At 50.9% G+C, this 12,578-nt stretch overlaps 1 protein-coding gene across 1 annotated transcript; it reads left to right on the forward strand.

The window, feature by feature from the left end:
- The first annotated feature begins 3,654 nt into the window (after positions 1–3,654).
- Positions 3,655–5,038, forward strand: LOC123075244 (probable histone acetyltransferase HAC-like 1). Its single transcript, XM_044497898.1, has 3 exons — positions 3,655–3,919; positions 4,539–4,672; positions 4,761–5,038. The coding sequence occupies exons 1-3, from the start codon at positions 3,655–3,657 to the stop codon at positions 4,992–4,994; spliced, it is 633 nt and encodes a 210-aa protein (XP_044353833.1). The 3' UTR covers positions 4,995–5,038.
- The last annotated feature ends 7,540 nt before the right edge of the window (positions 5,039–12,578 follow it).

The raw sequence follows: 12,578 nt of genomic DNA on the forward strand, positions 1-12,578 counted from the left end.
GGCAGGACCAACAGAGGAGAAGAGGGTGGCAACCTACCGATAGTGGAGAAGTGGCGGCGTGGTGCGCCTAAAAAAACGTTCTCTTGCTCGGGTTAGGATAGACATCACCCATACAAACGGATGAAGAGTGAACACATGACTGAAGGAGGAGCGAGCGACATTCTCCTAGCAATAGAGCAATAAATTTTCAAACTTTTCTATGTCTTTCTCGCCAGTCGGTTGTTATGTCTACGTTGAACCCCCCGCCCCCAAGCGCGTGCGCACAAACAAGCACACACAAGCTGGTAGCTTAGTGATTGAACCTGCTGCATTAAAAAAAGATTAAACTTGCCTAAAATTATGAAAAATGCATCCACAATATTCTTAATAAACCGGCCTTGGATAAAGGTCGATTGTTTCAGATGGATAATCCTAGTCATAATAGGACCCACCCTAATGGCATGCGCCTTAGCTAGCATATGAAAGATCACGTTAATAACCGTGCTCATCCTGAACTATGTGATATCCTTCGCTCCCACTACCTTTGGGATTAACGTCACGACACCATAGTTCACAACGCGAGGCGTCAAGCACCCCGACATAGAAATCCTAGAAAATGTCCATCGCCACCCCTTTGATGGCACTCCAAAATTTGAAAAAGAACCGTACGTTCAAACCATCGAGACCAGGTGCCGAATCCGGACGCATGGACAAAATAGCAGCTTCGACATCATTTTTCGTGTAAGAGAGGAGGAGGAGGGCATTCTCTGCTTCCAACACCTTGTCGGAGCCGGTCAACGTGTCCGGGTGCAGCCCCACCCCTCCCCTAGGTTGTTTCTAGAACTAATCTTTGTAGAAGTCGTCCACATGAGTTTGGATCTCAACCTTGTCATGGAGCAACACAGGTCCATCCCAAAACACTGCAATGGTGCAACGCCTACGGAGACCATTGGCAATGGCATGGAAATACGTTGATGTACTGGTGGAGGTGTGGCCGGCTGACCTGGACTCTAAAGGGTTGCATTGTCATTTCATAAACTTAATTTTCAAATGCATGACATATGTCTCCTTTGCCATTAACATTAATTCTCGACCTTTTCACTGCTTTCGGTGCACTCAAAGATATCCGACAAGGTTGTTCGTTGTCGCTTCTTGTTGTAAATTAACTATCACTTTGTCTGCAAGAAGCCTTTAATTCTAATCATTTGGAAGATATCCAACTGGCCCTCTGCCCCCATACATTCCTCGATGTGTGTGAATTACTCGATTGTTTGTGGTAGGGCGGATAATAATTATGCCTCCATTTTTGCCCATATCATTATATTTCTTGTGATATTTCTCGGGAAAGCACCAAATTGGAGTAAATGTTCCATCCTCTTTAGTAAATATACCCATCAAATTTCCCGTAATCAAATGAAGAATATTTCCGTTGCTCCAAATATGGACTATAACAATTTACACCTTGGGCTTGGGCACCTTCTCATCCTACCTGGGCGGGGAAGAACAGATCTGCAGTCCACACCTTCATTATTGATAAATTAAAGCTAAGCTTACTTGTTACAAAGCTAATTGGCTTTCTATTTGCACATGAACACGTCAATGTGCACCCCGACGTCGAGCGTGATAAGCAAGCCAACGTCGCCAGAGGAATCTCGCTGGATACACAAGATATGTCGATGGGATCTTTTGAGGGACCCCATCAAGGAGCACTTGGTATGGGATTCCCTAGGTCGACCTGAACACCCCTAGGGTCTCGTGGATCGCTGCCACCGAACAAGAAGTACAAATAAGAACGGAGAATACTAAAATGAAGGAGAGATAAAAAGATAAAGGTAAAATTGGTAGATTGATTGATTGGGGGTTGCTCAATCGGCCATCACATCTCTTATATATATGTGGTGGCTGAACTTTATTTACAAGAAAATGGCGGCAATTTTCTTCCAAATTTTTACTATATTAAGGGAGGCATGGCACTACTATACGAGTGGATTACAAAATTTAACATGAAAGGTGCCATGGAAGCATTGGTGCCCATGAATGAAATGGCAGAGGCGATGACAACGATGTTGTTATGGTGCGGTGGAGATGGTGCCATTAGCGCCGACCCGGCCGCGCTAGAGGCGGTATTGTCATTCTCCTCCTTCTTCTTCCTTGTCTGCTCCCTCGTAGACGGCTTCTGGGCGACATGGAGGGTGATCTTAGGGTTGTGGGATGTGTCCCATCTAGAGGAGATTGAGTGTATTTTGACTTGACGCAAAATTTATCCAAATCTTGGATTCGTTCCTTCTCCTTTTGATGCCACGAAGCTACCAATTTTTCCCAATTCATCCTTTTCTTGGATTTGGATCCATTTCTTTGCTATGGTCAAGGTGATTGTTTGTCTCAACAATGTTACCTTGGCTTCAAGGGTGTTCCAGAGATCCGGAGACGGATTGATTTTTGCTCACGGCGCGGCACCGGCCAGTGCAAGAGGAAGACGGCAACGATATATACTTACATACATGTGTGTTGTTTTCTAATTTTTTAAAGTTGGTCTTGTAAGAGTTGGAGAATTTTAGTATGTATGGCCTTGGCCTTGTTGCACACACACACAAAAAATCCCAATACAAATTGGCGGTGAACGTCCGATAGATAGGCGGGGAAAACGAAAACCAAGAGGCGCCAGGCTCACGCACACCAACCAGCCGGTGTTCTGACGCGTGACACCGGGCGTAGGGCGATTCTCTCATTCTCTGGCAGGAAGTAATTACGTGTGGTCCAGCTACATATAGAACGGGGAGCACGGCGCTCGCCCAGCACCCAGCACCCGCTATATATTGACCCTCTCAGGTAGTCCAAGTCCAGTACGCCATTGGTCAAAGTCCCCTTTCTTCGTCTCCGGCCACCTCCTAGTCCCAGTCTCCCAGGTGAGCCTTCCTACCCCCCTGGCCAGGAACATGAATGGGTGGGAGAGGACGCTGATGAATCAGGTGGGCAGCGCTGGCCTTGGCGTTGGCGGCTCCGGCGGGATGCGGCCGTGGCAACCGCAGATGCAGGATGTGGTGGGCCTTGCCGCGGCGGCCGATCCCCAGTTTGTGAGGCTCCGGGACAACGCCCGAGAGAAGATGTAAGCTCTTGCTGCTTTTCTGTACTCCAACTGCGATTGTGTAGATTACAGTATTTCGAGAAAAACTGGAACGCGAAGTAGTCGTATCCAGTGACCTACTCAACAACAGTATCACGTTTATCACTCTGCCTTGTATCATTCCCAACAAATACTTATCATCAGAGGTGATCAATCGTGGACTACGTACCTGAAACTTCACAGGGGCTTGCATATAAATTTTGCATATTTAAGGGCTGCGGTTGAATCCCTGTATTAGTTACAAAAAGATATCTTCTGCTCTATCAAAGCTAATGATCTGAATCTGATATTAATTCACAGATTGGAGTTTTTGCACACGTTGCAATTGCTGCCTCTCTGGCGGCCGCGTCTCCGGGCGCTTGCGAGGCGGCTCGAGGAAATCTTGTTTAGTAAATACCCAAACAAGGTGTTCCTCTCTTTCCTTCTTTTTTTGTAGCTTTGGTTTTCAGGCAACCAAGTCCATTTCCGAGCAAGATATCAAATATTACCACTTAATTAATGATGTAAGTTGTTGATATCTCTTGTTGTTCGGGCAGATGGAGTACTATAACATGACGAGGCGACCAATGCAACCAACTATGATGTTTGCTATCAAGACCTACACCGCTCAGAACCGACAATACCGACAAAACCAACAATCGTTAAGACAGATAGCATCTTCTTCCCCTGGCTATGGGGCGATGAATCTGACATCCAATATCATGCAAGGTGCGAGTGAAAATTCTAGAGTGTCTTATGTGACTGGCAATGTTGGCTCTTTGTCATCTAGTGCACACATAGTTCTGCATAGTGCCAACATGGATACCTCGCTGCCAGGTATTGATAGATTTACTGAGATCTTGCTCATACATATTCTCATTAGGGCTAGTAGTAAATGTGTATATTGAATGGGTGTTGATATAAGATATGATATTAACTGCTGGTACGTTGATATTAGGTTGAATATTAATTGTGCATCAGTTATGTGGTAAATGAATGCCGATATTGATATTTGGTATGATATTAATTGCATGCTAAACATGTTCAACGCTCACTATTGCAGCAATATAAGTCGCTGGATTAACATATGGTTTGATGCCTAAGATTAGTTGGATATGTAGACATTGGTGTGGGGTTCTAGCCTAGGAAGCTAACAGCCAGCAGCATACTATACTAGATAAAAATCAACTTAGGTGGTAAAACACACCACTATTTTTTAGTCCAGCACGTGTGTTCAGAATGAAGCCATGCATCCACTAAGTAGATATTATGTGATAAAAAAGCTCCAAGTAAAATGCTAACCTGAAAGATGTATTACCGGAACAATTTACCCATATTTATCTGAATTTTCCAATTACACATAGTCGATTATTAAATCTTGGGAGTATTTTTTCCCCTAGTTTGCCTGACCATGTTTCCCGTTTACTAACCTCGTATGTCTTGCATTTTTTTCTAGAAGGAGATTCTCTTGGGCATGTGAACACAATGCTTTCACTAGGGATAACCCCTACACGACATGATCTTTCTGGAGCGTCCATCAACAACCTGTTAACACACAATCTGGATACACGTGAATCCAACCGATTCTCTGTAATAACTATATATTGTGTTAATGCTTTACGAATACGAAATATTATTGTTACTATATGTATCCCTAAAGCTCTGCTAAACACTGCAGCCCAAGGTGGCGCAGGCACGCCCAGCGCCAATGAAGGATCTCCCAAGGGAACCAAAGTTCACCTGTCCAGTCTGCATCAATGAGCTGGTCGATGCATCGTCTACTATCTGCGGCCACATCTTCTGCAAGAAATGCATAGAGGCCTCCATCCGATTTCAGAAGAAGTGCCCTACCTGTCGTAGGAGGCTGACCTTGAGAAATTTCCACCGCATCAACCTCCCGGCGATGGATTGAGCTGATCCAGCCATTCTGGGCGTGGTGGAGCATCAACACCCGACCCTTCCTCCTCAACGGCATTTTTTTTTATTCTGTCCGAACTATTCTTCATGGTGTTATCACTAGAATCCAATTTTTGCTCAACGATTTAATAGGTGCTCGACACATAGTGAACAGACTTTTAATCTGCATCCTTGGTGGTAAAGGATACCGTTCTCGTGGGAATTTGAAACATGTGCCATGGTATTGTGAACATCTGCAGAGAATTACAAATATATTTTTTGCTTGTCAGGGTATATGCTGTGTTCACGCACTCTAGGATATGTGTCTGTGCAAGGCTATCACGTTTAATTAGCAAGAGCAATAGACACTGTTATTGGTCGACCGACTAGGAACAAGTTGAGTAGAGCCCTAAAAGACATCAGACTGATAATTTATTTCCAATTGAGATATGGCCCAATCTCCCTTAAAAGACATAATTGTGTTTCCTCACACTACTTGCCTGCTTGGCAATTCCTTACCGAAACAGTCTCCAACCAGGACAAGATGCTCTCCTTCCTGCTATTATATATTTTTGCATCCATCCAAGATACTATGGCCGTCGCTAATATCTTCTATTCTTTCACACTAAGTGGTGCTTCCATTATATGGGCCTTGGATTTTGGGCAATAGCATATATGTGTCATTCTTTTGCCAACATTTGTCTATATATTCGGATCTATTGACCAAACTAGCAGTAAAAACTCTTCTGGGAAATAAAAAAGAAACATTGAAATGCATCGGAACAACCTTCTTCATCTGCCCGATGAGCCAACCTATCATTTTTCATCGCAGGCGGAAAGTAATCGAGGCTATAGTCCTACTGTACCATCACCCTGGAGAAAAAACCCTTGTAATCCAAGTAGTAGCCAGCGGCACAACAGCGACAGGACACCAACTGAACCCGTCGGAGCGGTTAGGAGTTACGAGCACATGGTGGTTGCGGCCGGGAAAGTTTGATACCTTCACATACAACTAGTTACTTTCTGGCCAGTATATAAGGCAAGCAGGGTGTTGTTGAAGTAGGTTCATAGGACCAGAGATCTAGTCGCGATGCAAATTGGACATAGCTCAAATGATTAGTTTTCTTGTAGTGGGACCATCCCACTAGGGTTCAAGTCCTGGAATTGACACTAGTGTGTACATTTTTCTGGATTTATTTCAGGCTTTCTGGCGATGTTTCATTCAGTGTGAGGAGATGTTCTTGTCCACTAGCTACGAAGCGCCTATAGGGGCAGGGTGTGTGTGCGTGCGTTCACAGGGGTGAGTGTATGTGTGTGTATGTGGACATCTGTGATTGTACCGTGTTAAAAAGAAATTTTGCTGGGATCACATCAAGAAGAAGGAGCAGATAGACTCATGTTGGTGATGTGTTTGTTCGTGTTCGAAGCAACAGTATGGTATGCCCGTTCCACCGGTCAGGCAAAGTAGCAACTCTGGTATTATAGTATATTCTCATTACATTGATGTACTTAGTCCTTTCACACACACTATTTTGTTGATCTTATTATAAAGAGATATTTACCATTTTGATCTCCTTATTTCTCAGGGCAAGTACCACAGGGTGAATTAAGCAGGGGCTATACAAGTTGACACATCATATTTGTGAGTCGGAGAAGAGTGGAGAAGGGGAGAGAGAAGATGAGTGGGTTGTAAACTTACACTTTGTGAGAGAAGAAGGTGAGCATGGCAAAATAACATTGCATGTAGAGCCAATATCTATTTTGTGGATAGGACATTGAAATGTCAAGGTTTATCAGCTAGCTGGGATGAATAGGAGATTCTAAGATTTATCCCCAAAAGGTAAATGAGGAGACAGGTATGAAGAAATAGAACTACATCTATGCGACAACCAGATCATAAACCATCATATTTCAGGAACAAGTATGAATGAGTTCTTGGCCACTACTCTACTAGTACTGCAGGAATATCTAGCAGTGACGGGCAAGGCTCTTAGGGGCGCCCGGCACCGACCTCCCGCCACTGCTAACAAGGCATCAGTGGCGGGCGTGTGCCCGCCACTAGTAAAGACCTAGCAGTGGCGGGCTTTACCTAGTGCCCGCCACTAGTATAACCCACTAACGGCACTAACGACACAAACTAGCAATGGCGGTCGTCAATATTCACCCGCCATTGGTATGATTTTACTAATTAAAAAAATATGCACATCCTCGAGGCGCAACGGAGGCACTCCACGGTGCGGCCCTACCCCAACTCGGAAGCCGACACACACACACATGCATGCAAAATCTACGGTGGCAACACCGCCGTGCGATGGATTGATACATCTCCAACGTATCTATAATTTTTCATTGTCCCATGCTATTATATTATCTGCTTTGGATGTTTTATATGCATTAATATGCTATTTTGTATTATTTTTGGGACTAACTTATTAATCTAGAGCTCAGTGCCAGTTTTTGTTTTTTCTTTGTTTTTGAGTTTTACAGAAAAGGAATATCAAACAGAGTCCAAACGGAATAAAAATTTACGATGATTTTTTTGGACCAGAAGACATCCACGGAGCTTGGAGGCCAAGTCAAAAGAGTCCCGGGGGCTCCACAAGCCTCCAGGGCACGACCTAGCGGGAGGCACCCCCCTGGCTTGTGGGCCCCCCAGGTGACAATCAAGCAGGTGATAGTCATAGATAGATTAAGCATGGAAGCAAACTGGCTCAAGTAAACGCAGGAGAGATACATGCCACTGGGTCAGGCCCGAGCGGCTTGGGGATGATGCAGCCCGAGGGGCGCCCCCAGCAAGGTAAGCTAAAGACATAAAAAAGGGATACATGCCGCAGGGACGGACCCACGCGTCCTAGGAATGATGCAGCTCTGGGGGCGCTCCCAGCTAAATAAACTTGGAAAATGTCACCTCATTCTGTTGATGAAGGAATGTTGAGGCAGCTGAAGGTGCGCAGCGAAGGGGTTGCTCCTCACGAGCCACCGGGGCCCTGAGCCTCAGGAGGCTCTGGGGGTCCAGGCGGTTCCTTGAGGACTGTCTCCATCTCCGCCAGGACTGTATGGTGCCTGGCCTCCTGAGCTACCAGGATGCGCCGCAAGTTGCGCTGATAGGCGGATGCCACGCTCGGCAGGCCGAATGGCATGCGAACGTAGCTGTGCGGTGGGCCCTCGCAGCGTCCCACACGCGAAGGCCAGAAGGGCTCCTGAGACGCGGCCCTGTTGAGCCCTGGGACGTCGATGCAGACGCGCAGCCCAGCATCCTTGCCTGGATGGGGGGCTGCGCCAGGTGAGCGGCGATTGCAGCACATGGCCCTTGCATCCTGCAGTTCCTGAGTGGTTTTGGTAATAATCTCCTGAGCGCTGGGCGCTCCTCGCCTTGCGTCCTCCTGAGGAAAACATGCCGCAAAGCACGCCTCCAAATGGTGCCCAAGCGCCTCCCTCGTGATGTTGGCAAGGTTTGAGGCCCTCTAGAAGAGAGCCCCCGAGCCCTGCCCGAGGAGGGCGCCGGGCGCGCCTTCTTATGCGACAGAGGGAGGCGCCCCAGGCGCGGGCGCCAATCCTGACGTGACTCCGCTTGAGGCGCCGCTCCCCTGAGGCCCTGTGTGGAGTAGCTGCTTCTTCTTCTTGGGGACGGCCTCAGGAGGGTGCTCGCTCTTGCTGTCGGGGTCTTCGATTGCTGCATCTTGGAAGGCACGCTCGAGGGAGCACACCGCATCTCTTTCTTCGCAGGGGACTGTGATGATGCCGCCACTTCCTGGCATCTTTAGGACGTTGTAGCCGTGGTGGGTCACCGCCATGAATTTGGCTAGGGCTGGATACCCGAGGATGGCATTGTATGGCGAACGGATGTGGGCAACGTCGAAGTCGATGAGCTCGGTGCGGTAGTTGTCGCGCTATCCGAAGGTGACTGGGAGGCGGACCTGTCCTATCGGGGTGGTGGAGCCATCGGTCACTCCTGAGAAAGGCTTGGTAGGCTGAAGCTGATCGTAGGGCACTTGAAGGTTGTCGAACATCTCGACGGACAGGACATTAAGCCCTGAGCCACCGTCGATGAGAGTCTTGGTGACTTGCACGTTGCTGATGACGGGTGAACAGAGCATCAGGAGAGCGCCAGCGGTGGCCGCACACTTGAGCTGGTCCGCTGAGCTGAAGGTAATAGCGCACTTGGACCACCTGAGCGGGCGTGTGGCCTCGAGCTTGGGGAGGACTGTGTTCACCTCGCGAGCAAACTGCTTGAAGATACGCTGCGAGGCTGGGGCTTGAGCTCCGCCCAAGATGCAGGCGATAGCACACGGCTCTTGGAAGCCCCCAGTCCCCTCGTCTTGATGGTGGTCGTTGTTCCTTCTTGGTGGTGGCGGCAGCGGAGGAAGCCCAGCATTGCCCTGAGGACAGTTCCCGCGAGGCTGATCCCTCCAGGCACCCTCGCGAGGATGATCCTGCCAGTGGTCCTCACGAGGCCGGTCGCGCCACTCCTGGCGTGGGTCTCGGTCATCCCAGCATCCTCCGCCACGTCCTCCTCCTCGGCCGTAGCCTCGGTCGTTACACTCGGGGCGTCGACCGAAGCGTCCTTCGCGAATGGCCCTGAGCTCTTGACAATCGTTGGGGTTGTGGCTGTGCACGTTGTGGAAGGTGCAGAATGGTCGGCTGCTCTTGGATGACTCAGGCTGGTCCCTGCCGCGCTTCGTGTCCGGCTCTGCCACGAGTACGGCCACTCGCTTGCGCTTCACATCCTTGGCCTTGGCTTTCTTCTCCTCCAGATCAGCAGCCGGGAGGTCGAGAAGGGAAAGGCGCCCTTCCTCAGCCCTTGCGCACTTGGTCGCCAGGTTGAACAGCTCCAGGGATGTGCACAGCTCCTCGTGGATGGCGAGCTCCTCCTTCATCTTGACGTCGCAGACGCCATCGGAGAACGCAGAGATGATGGCCTCGTCCGTCACCTTAGGGATCTTGAGACGAACATTGTTGAAGCGCTGGATATACTTCTGGAGGGTCTCCCCTGGCTATTGCTTGACGCGGTGCAGGTCACCTGCGGCCGGAGGTCGGTCGCGAGTGCCCTGGAAGTTGGCGACGAAGCGGTCGCGCATCTCGTTCCAGGAGGAGATGGAGCCTGGAGGCAGGTTCAGGAGCGAGGAGCGGGCAACATCCTTGAGAGCCATGGGAAACTAGTTCGCCATGACTTCTTCGTCGCCGTTGGCCGCCTCGATGCTGAGCTCGTAGAGCTGTAGGAACTCCGCGGGGTCAGGGTGCCGTCATAGCGCGGAGGCAGGTTTGGCTTGAACTTGCCTGGCCATGCAACGCTACGCAGCTCAGGAGTGAAGGCGTGGCAGCCCGCGGTGGCCACCGGGACCCTTTGCTGGTGTGGAGCCTGGCCTTGATGCCCGCGCACCGCAAGCGCAGGCGGCGCACGGTCTTGCCGTAGAGGCGCCCGGAGCGCAGGAGCGTTTTCTTGCGGACGAGGGACTTCTTGGCAGCTTCCTTCTTCTCGTGCGGGCGCCGGACGCGGTGGGTCGCGCCGGGGGGCCGCGCGTCTTGGCGCGAGGACGCCGTCTTGGTATGGAGGTGGTGGAGGCACTCCATGAGCCATGTTACTTGTGGCCGGCGGAGGGCGAGGCAGCGAGAGGGATAGCGCGGGGGAGCCCCCTGCGGCGCTGACGAGCTCGGCGATGCGGTCGAGCCAGTCCTCGTAGAGGTCGTCGATGGGGCGGAAGCGCAGGAGTTCACGCGCCATGCACTGCGCGGCCTGCATGGCCACGGGAGCGCGACGGGCGTGAGATGACGAGCCGGGCGGGGTCAGCAATGGAGTGGCGGTGCAACCGTCCCGCCGCACCGAGGGGTGCAGCAAGGATGCTTGCTGCTCGTTCCCCGCCGGGCCGGTGGCGGCATTGGCGGCAGGTGATGGAGAACGACGAGGTGGCCCGCTGACGGGAGCCGGCAGAGCAACGCGGGCGGCGAGGGCGGCCCGGCGCTCAGCGCGAGCTCGGCGAGCGTCCGCCATGGAGATGACGAAGCGACGAGGCACAAAGCGACGGAAGGAAAGCTTCTGCGCACCCCTACCTGGCGCGCCAAATTTTGGATCTCGGGTTCCGGCAAAACCCTCAAGGTTCGAACACTGGGGTGCGCACGAAGATCTCCCCCTGCCGAATCACGCCCTCAGCCTCGTCGGAATCTCTAAGCTTAGCTCCACGAACTCGCAACACAAGAGACACAAGATTTATACTGGTTCGGGCCACCGTTGTGGTGTAATACCCTACTCCAGTGTGGTGGTGGATTGCCTCTCGGGCTGAGGATGAACAGTACAAGGGGAAGAACAGCCTCTTGAGGTGAGGTGTTCTTGTGCTTGGTGGGTGTGAGGATGAACTGAATGAGTTCGAGACCCGTTTTTGTGCTTGGTGGGTGTGAGGATGAACTGAATGAGTTCCAGACCCCTTTTTTGTGCTTGGTGGGTGTGAGGATGAACTGAATGAGTTTGAGACCCCTCCCCTCCTACTGTGGTGGCTAATCCTATTTATAGAGGCCTTGGTCCTCTTCCCAAATATTGAGCGGGAAGGGATGCCACAACGGCCAATTTGAAAGGGGACAGCTAGTACAAGTTATCCTGACAAAAGCAGTCTTCGCCTGCCAAAGGCTCTGGTGGTGAAGCCGCCTTGGGCTCCATGGTGACCTCCGTCTTGCCGTCCTGCTGGTCTTGGTCTCGTTGCACCGATATGGAAACCTTTGTCTGATGCCTCGGTACTCATCGCCTGCGCTTGCCTCCTTAGCACCAAAGAGGAAACAAGGACACTGCGCGCGCTGGCGCCCGCCTGGTCCAGATCGTCATGGCTCACGTCATTGGAACCGCGCGAGGTTTGCCTTGCCTTGATCTCTCCGCCCCTCGCGAGCCAACCTGGTGGATCCGCTCATGAGGAGGTCTTGTGTCGTCCGCCTCGCGAGGCTCGGCCCCTCGCGAGGGTCTCGAATGCTTGTTGGTGAAGATGGGCTGTACGGGCCCGCTCGCGGAGCCATACCATGGGCCGCAGGCAGGCAAGTCTAGGGACCCCCGTTCCCAGAACGCCGACACTATCTAGGAGATGCATAGAGATGAGAGGGAGAGTGTGTCTATATGTACCCTCATAGACCGAAAGCGGAAGCGTTTGACAACGCGGTTGATGTAGTCGAACTTCTTCTAGCTCCGACCGATCAAGTATCGAATGCACGACACCTCTGAGTTTTACTTATGTTCAGCTCGGTGACGTCCCTTGCCTTCTTGATCCAGCAAGACGTCGAGGTAGTAGATGAGTCCCGTCAGCATGACGGCATGGTGAAGTGATCCTCGAAGGCTTCGCCTAAGCACTACGAAGATATGACCGAGGATGTAAACTATGGAGGGGGGCGCCACACACGGCTAACAATTGATGTGTGTTGTGGTAGGCGCCCCCTCCTCCTATATATAGGTGGGAGGGAGGGAGGAGCTGCCCTAGGGGGCGCCCCAAGTAGGAGGAATCCAACTTGGGCACCCTCCCAAACCTGCGCCCCCTACCATATGTGTGTGCGGGAGAAAGGCAGGGGAGGGAGGCGCCCCCCTTTCCTTTCTCCCTTGAGGAGGGAAAGGCAGGAGGGGTTTCCCCCT

This window comes from Triticum aestivum, chromosome 3D (genome assembly GCF_018294505.1).
Source record: "Triticum aestivum cultivar Chinese Spring chromosome 3D, IWGSC CS RefSeq v2.1, whole genome shotgun sequence".
Taxonomy (NCBI): Eukaryota; Viridiplantae; Streptophyta; class Magnoliopsida; order Poales; family Poaceae; genus Triticum; species Triticum aestivum.

Excerpts from the sequence above, each read along its gene's own strand:
- LOC123075244 (XM_044497898.1), top strand. The coding sequence starts at position 3,655 with ATGACGAGGCGACCAATGCAACCAACTATGATGTTTGCTATCAAGACC. Across the intron at positions 3,920-4,538 it reads CATGGATACCTCGCTGCCAG|AAGGAGATTCTCTTGGGCAT; the intron begins GTATTGATAGAT and ends ATTTTTTTCTAG. Across the intron at positions 4,673-4,760 it reads GTGAATCCAACCGATTCTCT|CCCAAGGTGGCGCAGGCACG; the intron begins GTAATAACTATA and ends TAAACACTGCAG.